At 34.9% G+C, this 15,043-nt stretch overlaps 2 protein-coding genes and 2 non-coding genes across 4 annotated transcripts; 3 read left to right on the forward strand and 1 right to left on the reverse strand.

Annotated features, from left to right (window-relative positions):
* Window positions 1-1,201: 1,201 nt before the first annotated feature.
* cxcl19 (chemokine (C-X-C motif) ligand 19) lies at window positions 1,202-4,865 on the forward strand. The gene is made up of 3 exons (XM_024288300.2): window positions 1,202-1,352; window positions 2,284-2,419; window positions 3,934-4,865. Exons 1-3 carry the CDS (start codon window positions 1,301-1,303, stop codon window positions 4,058-4,060), a joined length of 315 nt encoding a protein of 104 aa, XP_024144068.1. The 5' UTR covers window positions 1,202-1,300; the 3' UTR covers window positions 4,061-4,865.
* Window positions 4,866-8,794: 3,929 nt separating this feature from the next.
* trmt10b (tRNA methyltransferase 10B) lies at window positions 8,795-11,703 on the reverse strand. The gene is made up of 8 exons (XM_024288072.2): window positions 11,280-11,703; window positions 10,555-10,663; window positions 10,324-10,457; window positions 10,073-10,225; window positions 9,770-9,848; window positions 9,340-9,407; window positions 9,066-9,189; window positions 8,795-8,990 (listed from the first exon to the last, which is right to left on the reverse strand). The coding sequence occupies exons 1-8, from the start codon at window positions 11,406-11,408 to the stop codon at window positions 8,848-8,850; spliced, it is 939 nt and encodes a 312-aa protein (XP_024143840.1). The 5' UTR covers window positions 11,409-11,703; the 3' UTR covers window positions 8,795-8,847.
* A 1,176-nt stretch (window positions 11,704-12,879) lies between these two features.
* Window positions 12,880-13,096, forward strand: LOC112156538. Its single transcript, XR_002921004.1, has one exon. It is a non-coding gene; the product is annotated as a small nucleolar RNA U3 (small nucleolar RNA).
* Window positions 13,097-13,957: 861 nt separating this feature from the next.
* Window positions 13,958-14,174, forward strand: LOC112156535. Its single transcript, XR_002921001.1, has one exon. It is a non-coding gene; the product is annotated as a small nucleolar RNA U3 (small nucleolar RNA).
* Window positions 14,175-15,043: the final 869 nt, after the last annotated feature.

A 15,043-nucleotide genomic window follows, 5' to 3' on the forward strand; every position in this document is an offset into this window, starting at 1 on the left:
TTCAAAATAAAAGATGCCCTGTGCCAAACAGGATCATCTCAGTGCAGGTCAGGCCAGCTATAGTAACCAATGTTATGCAGCATAAGATAATATGTGATTTTAACTCATAAAAGATCAAACTTTTTACCAAAGTTTTAAAATCTGTGCAATCCTCATTGAGCAAACAAAACTTCTTCAGGTCAACAGGGATGTAAAAACCTACATTGTTTATCATCTATGTGGACCTCGGCCCTCATTTTTTATATTTAACTAATATAAATTTAATAAATGCTAATGAAGTAATCCTTACTTTTTAAAAAATGTGTTTTATTTGTATTTTATTTATTTTATGTTCTTTTTCTCCTCTCTGTCCTCAGCAGTCTTACACTGCTGGGTTTTGTTATTTTAGTTTGGGGTCGGACCTTGGTAGTCTTAGTTTGTGGGCTTTGTTTATTTGTTTTCTTTAGGTTGTTTTGGTTACGCAGCCATTAACAGGGAGCTGCTGACTCTTTTGCTGAGTCAGCAGTCTCCATGACTTATTTTATGTTTGGCCAAGGAGCCAGCATGGAGAGAGTGGATCTGGAGCTGCAGGTTGAAGACCCCTGGTTAAAATTTACATTGTACAAAATGTGTTTACAAAAATTGTTTTCATGCATTGGTGGATATGAAACCAACACCAAAACTGCAGCATCTGTACAAAGATCTGGATCTCTATGAGAAAAGAGAAGAAGCCAGACTGTGTCAAATAATTGTGTTCCAATAGAGACTATCTAGTGTGAGTTTGTTACTTTAACTTATCATCTACTGAATCCCTGAATGTACTTTTGTGGAAAATTACAACTAAAACAAATGAAAAGTGCATAGAAACAGTGTGCCAATTGATTTAGCTAAGATTATTTTAAGTTATCCTGGGAAAAAGTGTTCAACATCATTTCTAAAACCACAAGTAAACAAAAACTGTTTGGAGGACTGTGTCATGTGGATTATTGAGATGGTGTGGGCACAGTAGGACTTTTATAGTATGCAGAACTGAAACTGAGTTATCGTCTGATTATCAAAAACAACCTCATCCCATCTATCTGACATGTTTATGACACTGCTGACCGCAGCCTCACCAAATCTTAACCTCGACGGGGCCTCCAGCTGCTCCCCGAACCCTCGGTCTCATGACTGTCTTCTGCTACACAACACAGTGAAACCACACACGTGCACTGTTTTGACGAGCACATGATCACTGTATGTATAAATACTGGAGAGTACATCAACAGTATTCACAACTTTTCATCAGTTTTCAACTGCGACAAGAAGCCAACCGATCAAGATGAAGATCTGCATTCTGCTTCTGCTTGGGACCCTGGCTGTCCTCACTGATGGTGAGATACTACACACATTCTCTTGACATTTCTTCCACTTAACAACTAACATTTATCAAGTACAAGCTGCAGCAGTAAAGCAGACGTAAAAAGCCTGTACTGCATTGACAGGTGATGATTTCATCATTAATAATGGATGGAAAGCGATTTTTCAGAACCTACTTTTCCTTGTAAGAAGGTTTTTTTTTTTTTTTTTTACTTCTGACTAACACACACGGACTTCTAAGGAACTACCCGTAATAAGCTATTTTTATTGCTAAAACCCCCTAAAAATGATTATGAGAAATGAAGAGATCTAACAACTTTCTGTAAGGAGAGTACGCGAGTATTGATCAGACTGTATTGAGAACGCTTGGCTTATAGGAAGATTTAAATTTGTGTCTTGCTTTATTACACAACTCTAGAATGAATAAAACATTTGTCTTCTCCATGACTTGAAGAACTTGAGTTGTGACGAACAGGAAAATGACCAGAAGAAAAAGAGAGAAGTGCCAAGTTTTTAACATTTCGTAAGTCTACTTACACATGCTGGAGTGCAAAATCAGCATTTATGTCATAAATTAGAACAAGGAGGGAAGCTGTAGAATTTCTGAAGAGGTTCTAAATTCCAAGAAAATTAAAGCAAAATTGTTAGTAATTTTGAACACCTTAACCGATAAATCTCTACACTTCCATGCTTACTGGTGATTTACAATTTATTTAGGAAAAAAAATGGCACAAAACAAACTTTTTGTTTTGGGGCTTTTATCATTTTTAACTGGTAGGACAAGGGGAGTAAAACAAAATGTTAAAATTGCACAACCTAGTGACGTGTGGAGTTGACCCCTACGAGTTTTTGGGTTAAGTCTATGGAGGGTCGTGGACCCAAATTCCCCCATAAGGGCAGTTGTGACAATAGCTTTAAGTGTTCTGATTTCAACTGTGTGTGCAGGTATCCCACCAATAAACAGGGACTACAACACACGCTGTCAATGTCTGAAAGTGGAGTCCAGGATCATTCCTCCGGACAACCTGAAGAGCATCAAGCTGGTCACTGAAGGAGCTCACTGTCCTGAGACAGAAATCATGTAAGAGAATAACACAGATCACTCCGAACTGATCAACTGTTTAATTGTTGCTTTTATTATTTATGAATTAAATACAGTGTCTTTTTTTTTTCTAAAATGTTTGCTAATTTCTCAAAAAAAAAGACTCCATGCTAAAGACATTTCCATTTTAGTCTGACAACAAAACATGTGCTTGAATAAAATAAAAAAAACATTTTAGATGGTAGTTTAGTTTATTTATCCACATGTTATATTCATTGGAGTAGTCATTTTTTAAACATAATTTAATCTTTATTTTTTAATAAACATTCTACCAAAAAAGCTGAATATTTTCCTGGAAGATAAAAAATTTTGGCAGTAGAATTTTACTCATAGCTGCTTATATGAAGTACTTTTTGCACACTTTTAGAACCATTTGGGGGTTAAACTCACAAATCCAACCCCCAAATGCTGAATGTCAAGCAAGAAGGAATTGAGTTAGATTTTTTCAGAAACTTTGGTATAACCAACCTAACCATGGAACCCCTGATCTACCAGAAGACACTCTACCACTACGCCAATGAGTCTGAAGATATTGCTCAGGAAATATCCATCAACTATCCCCATCCACACATGAATCACATTAACCCTGTAAAGCCAACTACATCAAAAATTTGACAGAAAATGTATTTCTTTGAATTTCAAACCATTTGTTGAAATCCACAATTTCTTTATTTTTTGTAATATCATTTTTTGTGAGATATGGATAGGATCTCTTATGACCTATTGGGTGATTTAGTGAATTGTTGCTCACAACAATGTCAGTTTAAGATGTAAAAATATTGACAAAAACGTTCTGGAAAAATGCACCTTATTTACCCAATGTGTCAAATTTGATCCGGAGTAACTGGATCACAAATAATTATTCATCAACTAGTTTTGTATTCTTTCAAAACAGCAAATAGTCATTAAAAAATACAGATAACAACCTATGAGATATTCTCACCATAAGGTCTTGAAAATTAGATCAACTTTTTCACACCAAATATGTTTCTGAGATTTCATGGAGGCAGCCATTTTGAAAAGAGCAAGAAGAGGCCTTCTACTGCCCCTAGTGGGAGGATGCTGAACTACAGGGCAGAAAACAAGAATAAAATGTATTTTTAAAAGGAAAGTTTGGATCATGCTAATGAGATACGGGTTTCAGAAATGTGTCTAACACAAATTGTTATATAGGGTTAAATGATATGTCCAAAGATAGTGAAAGAAAATATAGAAAATTGTTATTTTTACAATCCATGAGAGAATTATACATTTTAATTGTGGTTTGGAGCTATTTTACAGCTTTTAATGGTGGCATACCCTACTGTTCGTATCTGACTTTAAAATGTGTTGCAAAGTCTGCAGCTAAACTAGAGCTTTACCTAATCTGACATGTGGAATGAGGCCAAAAGAAAAAATATATCTGTGTGTCATCTGTAAAGATTTTGTTAGGGATTATAGTTCTGCTTAAGGTCTAGTCTTTTACATTAACTTGTTTAAATCTTTGGTTTTAGAGCTGGCCTGGTGACCGGGGAGAAGGTGTGTCTGAACCCGCGGTCCGCCTGGGTGAAGAAGCTGGTCCATTTTGTTCTGGAGAAGCAGCTCAACCAACAGAACGCACTCCCCAAGAACCAAGCCTAAGGGTTTTTTTAATCCAAAACCTTAAGACCTGCAAACATGAGCCATTCCAGAGATAATCATTTGACTAATTCACTTTTCATTTGGTTTTAATTGATTTCACTGTCCTTTACCTGTCTTTTTCATATGTGTCTCCATTTTATTTTTTTTTATTTTTTTACACATGTGAGAGGAGAAGTGGTTAGCTCTGACCTTTCTGTGTCCAAGCGTGGCTTCCTCTTGCATTCTAGAAACCTGCTTCAAAAGTTGATTGATTACTCCAAATCGTCCCTAGGTGTGTGTGTGAGTGTGTAGCCCTACGGAAACCTGTCCCGAGTGTTCCCCATCTTTGACCAACAGTAGCCAAGTTAGGGTCTGGTGACCCCAAAGGGAAGAAGTGGATGGACATGCGAATACTTGTCAATTGCTTGCAATATGTCTAACAAAGTAAAATATTGGAACCTTGAGCAAATTTCAACAGTTAAAATAAAGCACTAGCACTTCAAATCTGTTATTTTAACCCTCTAAAGCAAATATTGTTTGTAGCAAATATGTAGCATTAACACTCACTTAAATACTGTGCAATAGTTGAGACAACACAGAAGCATAAATGAGTCGTGTCATAAATGAAATGAGGCGTGACGGGGATCCAGCTTAAAGAAGTCAACGTTTTTTTTTTTTTCACTTTGAGTCACTCGTGTGTCTGTCTTTGAATGTGAATCTGTTGTATCTAAAATAAAATGAATACTCAATAAATCCCAAGTAAAGCAGAAATGGTTTAGTTTCATTTGTCCTTTTGTTCTTCTTTGGAAATGTTTACTTGAAGCTAAAAGATGAAGTCATTTGTTCTCTGGAGGAAATGACCCATTTAAATGAACAGATTGGTTTTAAATAAACATTCTTTACTGATCCTTCCTTTATTTAGACCTGTTAACCCATGTGTAATGTTTAAAAGAAATGTTATTGGATTACACATTTCAAAATATGTTTAAAATTGTTTTTGTAGTTTCACATGCTTAACAGTTAACCAGAAACAATCAATCCTTTGTTTTTCCGTTAGGTGCAGACATATTTAGCAACGATACACATCTCAAATGTCCTCATTGTTTTCTTTCTGTCTGCAAACGAAAAATATGATCCCCTCAGCGTGTTCGTCATTTTCTAAATATCTGTGCTGCTGTTTTATACTTGTTTTTTACAGAAGAAAGTCCCATTGTTTCCAATCTGCCATTCAATGATGTAGTTCTGTGGGAAAGAAGGATCTGGAACGTCAGTAGCAATCATGAATTTCCTGAGGTCAAAAGAACGAAATTATAGAATCTGGATTTGAAAGGCTATTTTATTCTACAATTAATGTTGACTTTTTCCCCTGAAACTCTTTAAATACTTTTATTTAAAAAATAAAAACAAGCATGCCATATTTGCTAGTGAAACCACCCAAACTCAACATGTAAAAGTCTAAAGAAGTTGTCTGATTGTTGTGAATTTATTTACATTTTCATTTGACACAATAAAAATATGCCTTTAAAGTCCCACTTGGATCATCTTTTGGTCTATTTTAAAAATTCCTTGTGGTCTTTTTATTATGAAGGTGGTGTTTTTCGCCAAAATTTTAAAAAAAAAGCTGTCATTTCTAAGGCATTTTTTCAGCAGAGCGGCAAGAGTTTGTTAAAAATTCACCTCTGACTCTCTGACTTTTCCCTGGAGTTGGTCTTCTATTGTACTGCTTCTGTTTTGGTTGTAGTTTTGTGACTCATATCAGATAAAAGCAGATGAAAGACTGATCTGTTCAAGCAGAAAAAAGGAGGTAAATGCTGACTGAGTGATTCATTCTGAAGTTTCCACCAACAGAGCGTGAAAAACTAGAGATGAATGTCGCAAGATTCTCTGTCATTTCCCAGCGTTTACTGATATATAGTTACGCTCTAGTAAAACCCAGACATGAGGTGAAACACATTTGCCCTGAAAATGCAGAGGAGAGGGGGAGGACGACAGGAATGCTTGAGTTAAGAGTGGGATGAGTAGAAAGTGTCATCCTCCACTAACAGCTCATTTTCACTTGTTTTGTCCTTCTGCGTCCTTTACTGGTCTAACAGAGAATTTGGTGGGCTGGAGTGTGGCCAACTTTGAACCAGCTTCCCCTCAATTCAGGGAGAAAGTTTCATCAAGATGACGTCCCCCTTCCTCAAATGGGCAAGCAGAGCACAGTGCTTTCGATGGACTTGTGAAAGTTTGTTGCTGTGGCCTAGTGGTAGAGTGTCTGCCCTGAGACTGGAAAGTCATGAGTTCAAAACCAGGCCAAGTCAAAGACAAAAGACTCTGATATGTTTCCCTGCTTGGCACTTATGGAGAGAGAAGAATATCATCCCGATTAGAGGATAACTTTGGATTTGTGTGAGCGTAATTCTTGATTTGTGTGTAACTTTGGATTTGTGTGTATAATTCTGGATTTGTGTGTGCGTAATTCTTGATTTGTGTGTGTGTTATTCTTGATTTGTGTTTAACTTTGGATTTGTGTGTGCGTAACTCTTGATTTGTGTCTAACTTTGGATTTGTGTGTGCGTAAATCTTGACTTGTGCGTAATTTTTGATTTGTGTTTATAATTCTGGATTTGTTTGTGCGTAATTCTTGATTTGTGCGTAATTTTTGATTTGTGTGTATAATTCCGGATTTGTGTGAGCATTATTCTTGACTTTCGTGTAACTTTGGATTTGTGTGTGTGTAATTCTGGATTTGTGTGTGCGTAATTCTTGAATTGTGTGTAACTTTGGATTTGTGTTTGCATTATTCTTGACTTCTGTGTAACTTTGGATTTGTGTGTGTGTAATTCTGGATTTGTGTGTGCGTAATTCTTGATTTGTGTGTAACTTTGGATTTGTGTTTGCATTATTCTTGACTTCTGTATAACTTTGGATTTGTGTGTGCGTAGTTTGTGAGTAATTCTGGATTTGTGGGTGTGTGATTCTTGTTTTGTGTGTAACTTTGGATTTGTGTGTGTGTAATTCTGGATTTGTGTGTGCATAATTCTTGATTTGTGTGTAACTCTGGATTTGTGGGTGTGGGATTCTTGTTTTGTGTGTAACTTTGGATTTGTGTTTGCATTATTCTTGACTTCTGTGTAACTTTGGATTTGTTTGTGTGTAGTTTGTGAGTAATTCTGGATTTGTGGGATTCTTGTTTTGTTTAACTTTGGATTTGTGCGTTGCTTTGGATTTTTTGTGTGCTTAACAAGCAATTTATGCTTAGTTTAAAAAATAAATGTGCGTTTAGTTAGTTTCAAACTGTTGTAATTTTAAGTAGTCCATGTGTATTTTTTTTCTCATAGTTTTTGTACTTATGCACAAAATTTATTGTATGAGCTACAAATCGAGAATTACACATGCCCAAATCAGGATGACACTATTTTCTCTCCATAGACTCTCAGCATTAAGTAACTGGATTAGGGGGGTTAAGTAAGCCACCAAATGGTTTCTAGCTGAGTCTGCAGCTGAGTCGGCGTATACTTGTATAGAGAGATATGAGATACATCAAATGTGGGGAGCAAATTTCAAATGTCCTGTGCCATTAGTTGCCTGAAAGCTAATGTCACTTTACTCTCCAAAGTATCTACAGATTTAGCCTCTTGCCCTTTTGTTTTTTTTTTTTTTTTTTTTGCTCCAAGACTGTCTAATGAATCAGAAAGCTTCCAAATGCAAATATACAAATTATCAAAAACATAAGAATAGATAAACATCTGCAGTGTTTTCCACAGTTGGGCCACACTCACCATTCTCAAACATGTTCAGACCGGTTTACCTAATCTGTCCTCCACACACAGTTATCACCTGAGGGGTAGAAGTCTTATCTGATCCCTTTCACTCTTGCTGTTTATCTTGATTCTTCAGCTTCCATGAAAAAGCCACGCTTCTTCTTATACAGTAAAAGTGGAAAACTAAGGAGTGCTGCCTTTAAAAATGTGCCAGGAGTGGGTGGAAGTGGCTGCATTTTACTTTCTATATCAGTTCCCACATCAGTTACATTGTTCTGTAAAAGAATTCTACACACAGAAATCTGTCAGCGGCACTCCTTGGCCTTTTACTCCTGAAAGGAGGTGCTTGATGATAACTGTCAAGTCATTCACAAATTCCTGGTGGTGCAGCTCCAACATGAACTTATTGTGGATTAGTTATTTTCTCTTATCCGTGCACATGCCTCTGTGAGTTCTTTAAGTGTGTAGTTATCAGTGTTCTTCAAGCTTCTCAAGTAAAACTTCCATAAATCACACGAGAAGCACTTTAGCTGGTAACGTGCTATGATTTGCACCTCAGATGGAGCACATTTAATTAGTTTTAGTTAACCTTAAAATAAAAACATGCTGACACTTTAATCTATTAAAGCCTTTTTACTTTTGGGTTTTTAATGCAATTGAAGTATGTATAATATTTTTATATTTATGCTTCATAAAATATGTTGTTTTTAAGAAATTGTCAGCTTTGAAGTCACTAAGAAACATTTCAGTCCTGAACGTAACAAGGCACTATGAAAGTCAGGAAAATGACTTTGTTGAAGTGTAAGCTTCATAATACAATCTGAGAGTTTAAAATAATAAAAACGTAAAATCAAGATTTAAAAAATATCTTTTATGCTATTTTTACAGGATTGTTTGAAAACTGACAGAAGGGAATCACACACAGTCAAAAGTTTCATTCATACATTTAAAGACAGACTCAAACAGTGTGTGGTTTTTCTTCAGAATGGCAGTAAAGTCCTCAGCAAAACAGTATTTTAGAGTTTTTAATAGATGATGTCCAAACAATTCTGACTAGAGACGTCATTGACTCTGATGTTGAGTCTTTGCCACAGGTGGAGGTGAACCGTCTGCTGAGATCACGTAACCCTTCCCCGCCGGGAACCAAGCCTGCAGGGCTCTAGTCCAGCTTCCGCTCTCAGAGAAAGTCAGCAAGATGTCAAAAACTGGAAAAAGACATAATTATTTTGAAAAAGTATTAAAAATACATTAAATCCTTAACAAGATGAAAATCATGTTACCTTGATTAACTGCCAAAATCTTGGAGTGAAAATTCTTGGCATTCTCTTTCTTTATCATGTACTCATCGATAGGCAGCCTCGCTGTGCGGAGACTCAAATCTGAGGCTCTTGAGAGGCTCAACTTCTGTAAAAATAAAAAATAAAATAAAACAGTTTTAAATTAAAATTTCCTCTTACACATAAAACCCACAAAACTCTGAGCTAAATTTAATCAGTGAATTGTGACAACACAATATTAACATTTTCATGTCTCTTTTGTTCTGTTGGTTTATACCTTTTGGATGCTTTCATCCACAAGACCACCGAGGACGTACACCTTGTCTGCATCCATTGTCTCCAAAGCTGGAAAGATAAAAGAAAATTTGGGTTTTTTGCTGTTATATTCACAATGTTTCTCAAAACATTGTATAATTTAATTTAGAATTGAAGATGATGCAGCTGTGGTAAGATGACGCCCTCTGGTGGTTCATAAGTGAAATTAAAAAAATGAACTCATTGATATTGATGACCATTATTGCACTGATGATTAGTTAATAATCACTATATTTAATGAATCACATGTGACTTAAGTGTGTTTTTGTTTTTCTTTTCTTTTATCAGTGCAGATCATTATTTCTGTAATGAATTTGATAAATCGGTGTGATTTATTTTTCTTGTATTGTCTACATTTATAAATAAACCAAATCATTCAATCAGTGAGTCACCTTCTTCAGCATCTGGAGTGAGGTAGATTACACTTTCTGGAGGAAAAAGGTCCAAAACACCTTTTTCTGTTATGTCCATCTTCAAGAAGAAACACAAAGAAGGGAAAAAATGAGAAACGAAGGCTGAACAGCGATTTTTTTTCAGTAAAAATGAAAAAATATGTTCATAAAATAAAATAAAGTCAATTTTATTCCATCAACTTTTTAGATCTGGCTTTCTAATTTTTCTTTATGACTTATTTGCGTGTTTTAGCAAAGCTTTGCTCGATACTTTTTGATAGAAAAAGTAAAAACATGAATCACCGTGTAGTTGAGGAATCCGTCATTCATGCGAACACATTCTCTGTAGAGCCGGCTGTCCTCTCTCAGGTCTGTGAGGAACACGTGAAACGGCCAAGTCGCCTTCTTATTAGAGCCGTACAGCCGCCTTAACTGACCAGCAAGCCGACTTATCTCCTGATAAGACAGAAAAAAATGATAAGCAAATTCAGGCAAACTGTTTTGATTTAAAACGTAATTTTGGAAATGTTTCCAGACACTTATCAGACATCCACCTTGTCAGACATCCGATCAGTCATACTCAGATCGACGCAGAGTTTGAGTCCCGTACTCTGAGCCTCAGCGAGACGTTCTTTGGTGATTGCCTTCCAAACTCGTTTGCTGAGCTGAAGATTGTCTGTGTTTGACTCTACAGGAAATAAACACAAACAATGCCGAAAGAAAACAGTATTTATCTCCAGTACTTTAATATACTCAACTTTTTCTTCACTTCCAATGATCTTTACCAGTATTATGCTCACGCCCGAGCTTCTTCCTTTGCTTCTCCTCTTTCCTTTTGCTCTTTTTGGCAGCCAGTTGCCTCTCCCACCGCCGCTGCTTCCTCAACACATTTCTCTTTACATCAAAAGACAAAAAATAAATATTACCAGAAAGTAAACAAAAAATTAGTCTTTCTAATGCAATATCTTAGCAAGAAGTAGTACTTTTGAAGTGTATTATATTAGGTATACTTGAGTAAGTATAGCATGTTTACTATAGATGTAAGTTTAGCTTAGTTAGTGCACTAAATAAATACTTCTTCAGATTAAATTTGAACATTTTAGGTTTACAATATATATAGATATAAAGAAAGTAAACAAAAAGTATACTGGGTCCTATTTAGCATAGACTAACTTTCAGTATACTTAAATAGACTACTTTGTGTTAAGGGATGATAAAATTTGTTTACTACAAACAAAGTGAGGACATATATTGTGCTTCATACTTTTAATTTTTAATTATAATATTAATAACATAAGGAATTTTTCTTGTTTTTCCAATATTGAATACAGTAAAAATCACATTTGGATTTTATTTATCACAATATCTCAAGGTTTTCCAAGTCATTCATCTATTTGTTTAACAGTTACATTAATAATTTGATAGGAACTGGGAGTGTTATCCACTTGAAAACACATTTTTGAGCCTTTATACTATAATACTGTTGTTTAATTTAAAGGTAAATACTTACTGAACACGCTATAGTCTCTTTTCCTGTTCTGTTGTCCACGTTTGTTTCCACATCGATAAGAAGCAGATCAATCAGCTCCGAGACTCCGTTCATCTGTTTTTCACATTTATCAGACTCCACATTTTCCATTTCACTAGACTGCGTGGATACATACCCCGAGATAACCCTTATAACCTACACACAATACATGTGACGTGTGTATTCTCTTCGGATTAATAAGTAAGATAAGTGTGGAACTTCATAAAATAAATGAATAAAAAAAACTCCCAAAATATTATTTGTCTATCAAAGGTGAAAATGACGCCTTAAAAGTCTAACTTTAAAATGGTAAAGGCACTAACATTGAATAATACTTAAATACAGCCACAATAGATAGCTCGTTAGCCAACGTTTCAGTGTCGCTTCTTGATGACGTAATAGTTACTGGACTAAGAACAGCGAACCCGATTTGTAAAAGTTACCTATAAAAATAGATAAAATTAAGTTCTCTAAACGTTGTTTTTATTTCTAAATGTGTTTAATGTCTATCGTCATTCATCATTTAGACAATTGTCAGAACACGAAAAGTTGTATCCAACATTTCAACACGAATACTTACGTATTTTAAAAACTCAAAAAAGGAACACAAAATAAATAAATAAAAAGCTAACCAAAATATAGATAAATTCTACACACACAGATCTTGAATACCTTCAATACCCTTTTATTCACATTTCATAATTAATTGGTGGCCTTTTGGAAAATAATTCGATTTTACTTTGATTTCACCCCTTTTCTTCTTGTGATTTATTTAGTTTACTGTTTCATCGTTGTTGTTTACATTTCCCTGTGGCTGTTATTTTATTTTAATTTATTATTATTTTAATTCTTCATTGCTTCTCAATAATAAAGGCTTCAATCAGTTGACTTCTTAAATGTATGAACAGGGTAGGAACTATTATTCCTTTGCTTCGTTTGGCACCGGAAGTTCTTATTTGACGCAAATGTAGAACGTAAGCTCATCATTTTGATGGAACGTAAAATTTGTTTGTATTATTTATTCAGTTTTCTTATATCTTATATGCTATGCGGCTTAAAACCTACAACTAAAAATGTATTTTGCGACAGTACATATACTTTCTACCTGCAAAAATACGTGTTATACTCTACTATGCTTTAGCTGAAAAGCTAAACAGGGTCTCACGTGGGATAAAACTAACCAATTGAAGTAGTATAGGAGGAGCTATAAACCTCATGGCATTGTGGGTAAAACTGACAAAAATAACGTAAAGATTGCTCTAACAAATGTTAAAAGCTTGTGTTTTATGGAAAATTGTACGTTTAGAATGCATTTGTGTTGGAGTTCGAATATGACGAGATTGATCGGAACTTATTGTTGTACAAAATATACTTCGTTTAAATTAAACGTTTACATCTAAAAGGTTCCGCGCTAAAATATTATGTGTACTTTTAATTCTTTGTTAATCGGGTGATGAATTATAATGTGACATTCGGTAAAACTCGTTGTTATATGCTACGGTGGACAGTGCACATGACAAAACCATGACAGAGACTGTACGCTTTGTAGTACTAGTACTTGGATACTGTCACAGTGAAGGTTAAGACTATACTTTCAGGGATCATTTCTATAGTTTCTAACTTGAGAAATGTGTTTCTAAAGTGATTGGTCTCGCTAACCACGATGAAGAGGTAATGATACTTCTCTCTGAGCGCGAAGCGTACTTCAGGTAGTGAGTCTCTCACATGCCTGTAGTAATTGATGACCGTTCACTGTCGGTTTCGGCCAGCAGCGATGGGAGAAGTATGTTCAGAGTGGCAGCGGAAAGATGTAAAGAAAATAATTGTTGAATCAATAGAACTATTACTGTGTTATTAATACATACTTGAATTATTTCATCCTTGGTATTCACATTCAAGGAATAATATTTTGGAACTTCTGCACTAAAGGAGGAATGATAAAATCTTTAATGAGATAATCACATTTGACATGAAATCCAGTCATGTTTCAACACTGAGTATTACACAGTAAACTTTTGTGTAGAAAGGTACAAGTTTTTAAATGTCAAAATATCAGGTTTTGGCCCTCCACAACAGGACGCTGCTACCCAAAAAAATCACGCTTATTTCTACGAATGTTTCCTATGATCAAATTTAGGAAGAAAGTATTACCCAAGTTGTGCCTTTGCTACACTACGCTCAGTGTACGAAATGAAAGTTTTATTTCACATACTAATACTCTCTCTCTACTCCAATAATTATGATCTATATATGATATATATATATATATATATATATATATATATATTTTTTTTTAGAAAATACATCTTTTTAAACTCATACAGACATTCTCACACACAAATGAAGTCGACTGAAGAACCAGAAAAAAAAATGAACAAAATAATCCAAGTAATATGTTTTTATTATTATTGAGGAAAAATGACTACATTGCTTATCTCTGATGTCTTCCTGAATGTGTCAACCAGGTTACGTTCTGCTGATCAGAATAATAACATTACACTTTCCTTTGGTCATTTATAGTAAGTTTATGGGTCAAGTTGAGAAATTTGGTGTACCATGTACCATGTAATATGCTAAGGTGGACAGTGCACATGACAAAACCATGACAGAGACTGTACGCTTTGAAGTACTAGTACTTGGATACTGTCACAGTGAAGGTTAAGACTATACTTTCAGGGATCATTTCTATAGTTTCTAACTTGAGAAATGTGTTTCTAAAGTGATTGGTCTCGCTAACCACGATGAAGAGGTAATGATACTTCTCTCTGAGCGCGAAGCGTACTTCAGGTAGTGAGTCTCTCACATGCCTGTAGTAATTGATGACCGTTCACTGTCGGTTTCAGCCAGCAGCGATGGGAGAAGTATGTTCAGAGTGGCAGCGGAGAGATGTAAAGAAAATAACTGATGAATCAATAAAACTATTGCTGTGTTACTAATACATACTTGTATTATTTCATCCTTAGTATTCACATTCAAGGAATAGTATTCTGGATCTTGTGCCCTAAAGGAGTAATGATAAAATCTTTAATGAGAAAATCACATTTGATATGAAATCTAGTCATGAATCAACACTGAGTCTTACACAGTGAACTTCTGTGTAAAACGTTACAAGTTTTTAAATGTCATAATATCAGGTTTTGGCCCTCCACAACAGGACGCTGCTCCCCAAAAAAAATCACGCTTATTTCTACGAATGTTTCCTTTGATCAAATTTAGGAAGAAAATATTATCCAAGTTGTACCTTTGCTACACTACGCTCAGTGTACGAAATGAAAGTTTTATTTCACATACTAAAACTCTCTCTCTACTCCAATAATTAAGATCTACTATATCTGATATATATATATATATATATATATATATATATATATATATATATATATATATATATATTATTGTTTGTTTGTTTTTTTTTAGAAAATACATCTTTTTAAACTCATACAGACATTCTCACACACAAATGAAGTCGACTGAAGAACCAGAAAAAAAAATGAACAAAATAATCCAAGTAATATGTTTTTATTATTATTGAGGAAAAATGACTACATTGCTTATCTCTGATGTCTTCCTGAAAGTGTCAACCAGGTTACGTTCTGCCGATCAGAATAATAACATTATACTTACCTTTGGTCATTTATAGTAAGTTTATGGGTCAAGTTGAGAAATTTGGTGTACCATGTACCATGTAATATGCTACGGTGGACAGTGCACATGACAAAACCATGACAGAGACTGTACGCTTTGAA

Source organism: Oryzias melastigma, linkage group LG18 (assembly GCF_002922805.2).
Source record: "Oryzias melastigma strain HK-1 linkage group LG18, ASM292280v2, whole genome shotgun sequence".
In the NCBI taxonomy this organism is placed as follows: domain Eukaryota; kingdom Metazoa; phylum Chordata; class Actinopteri; order Beloniformes; family Adrianichthyidae; genus Oryzias; species Oryzias melastigma.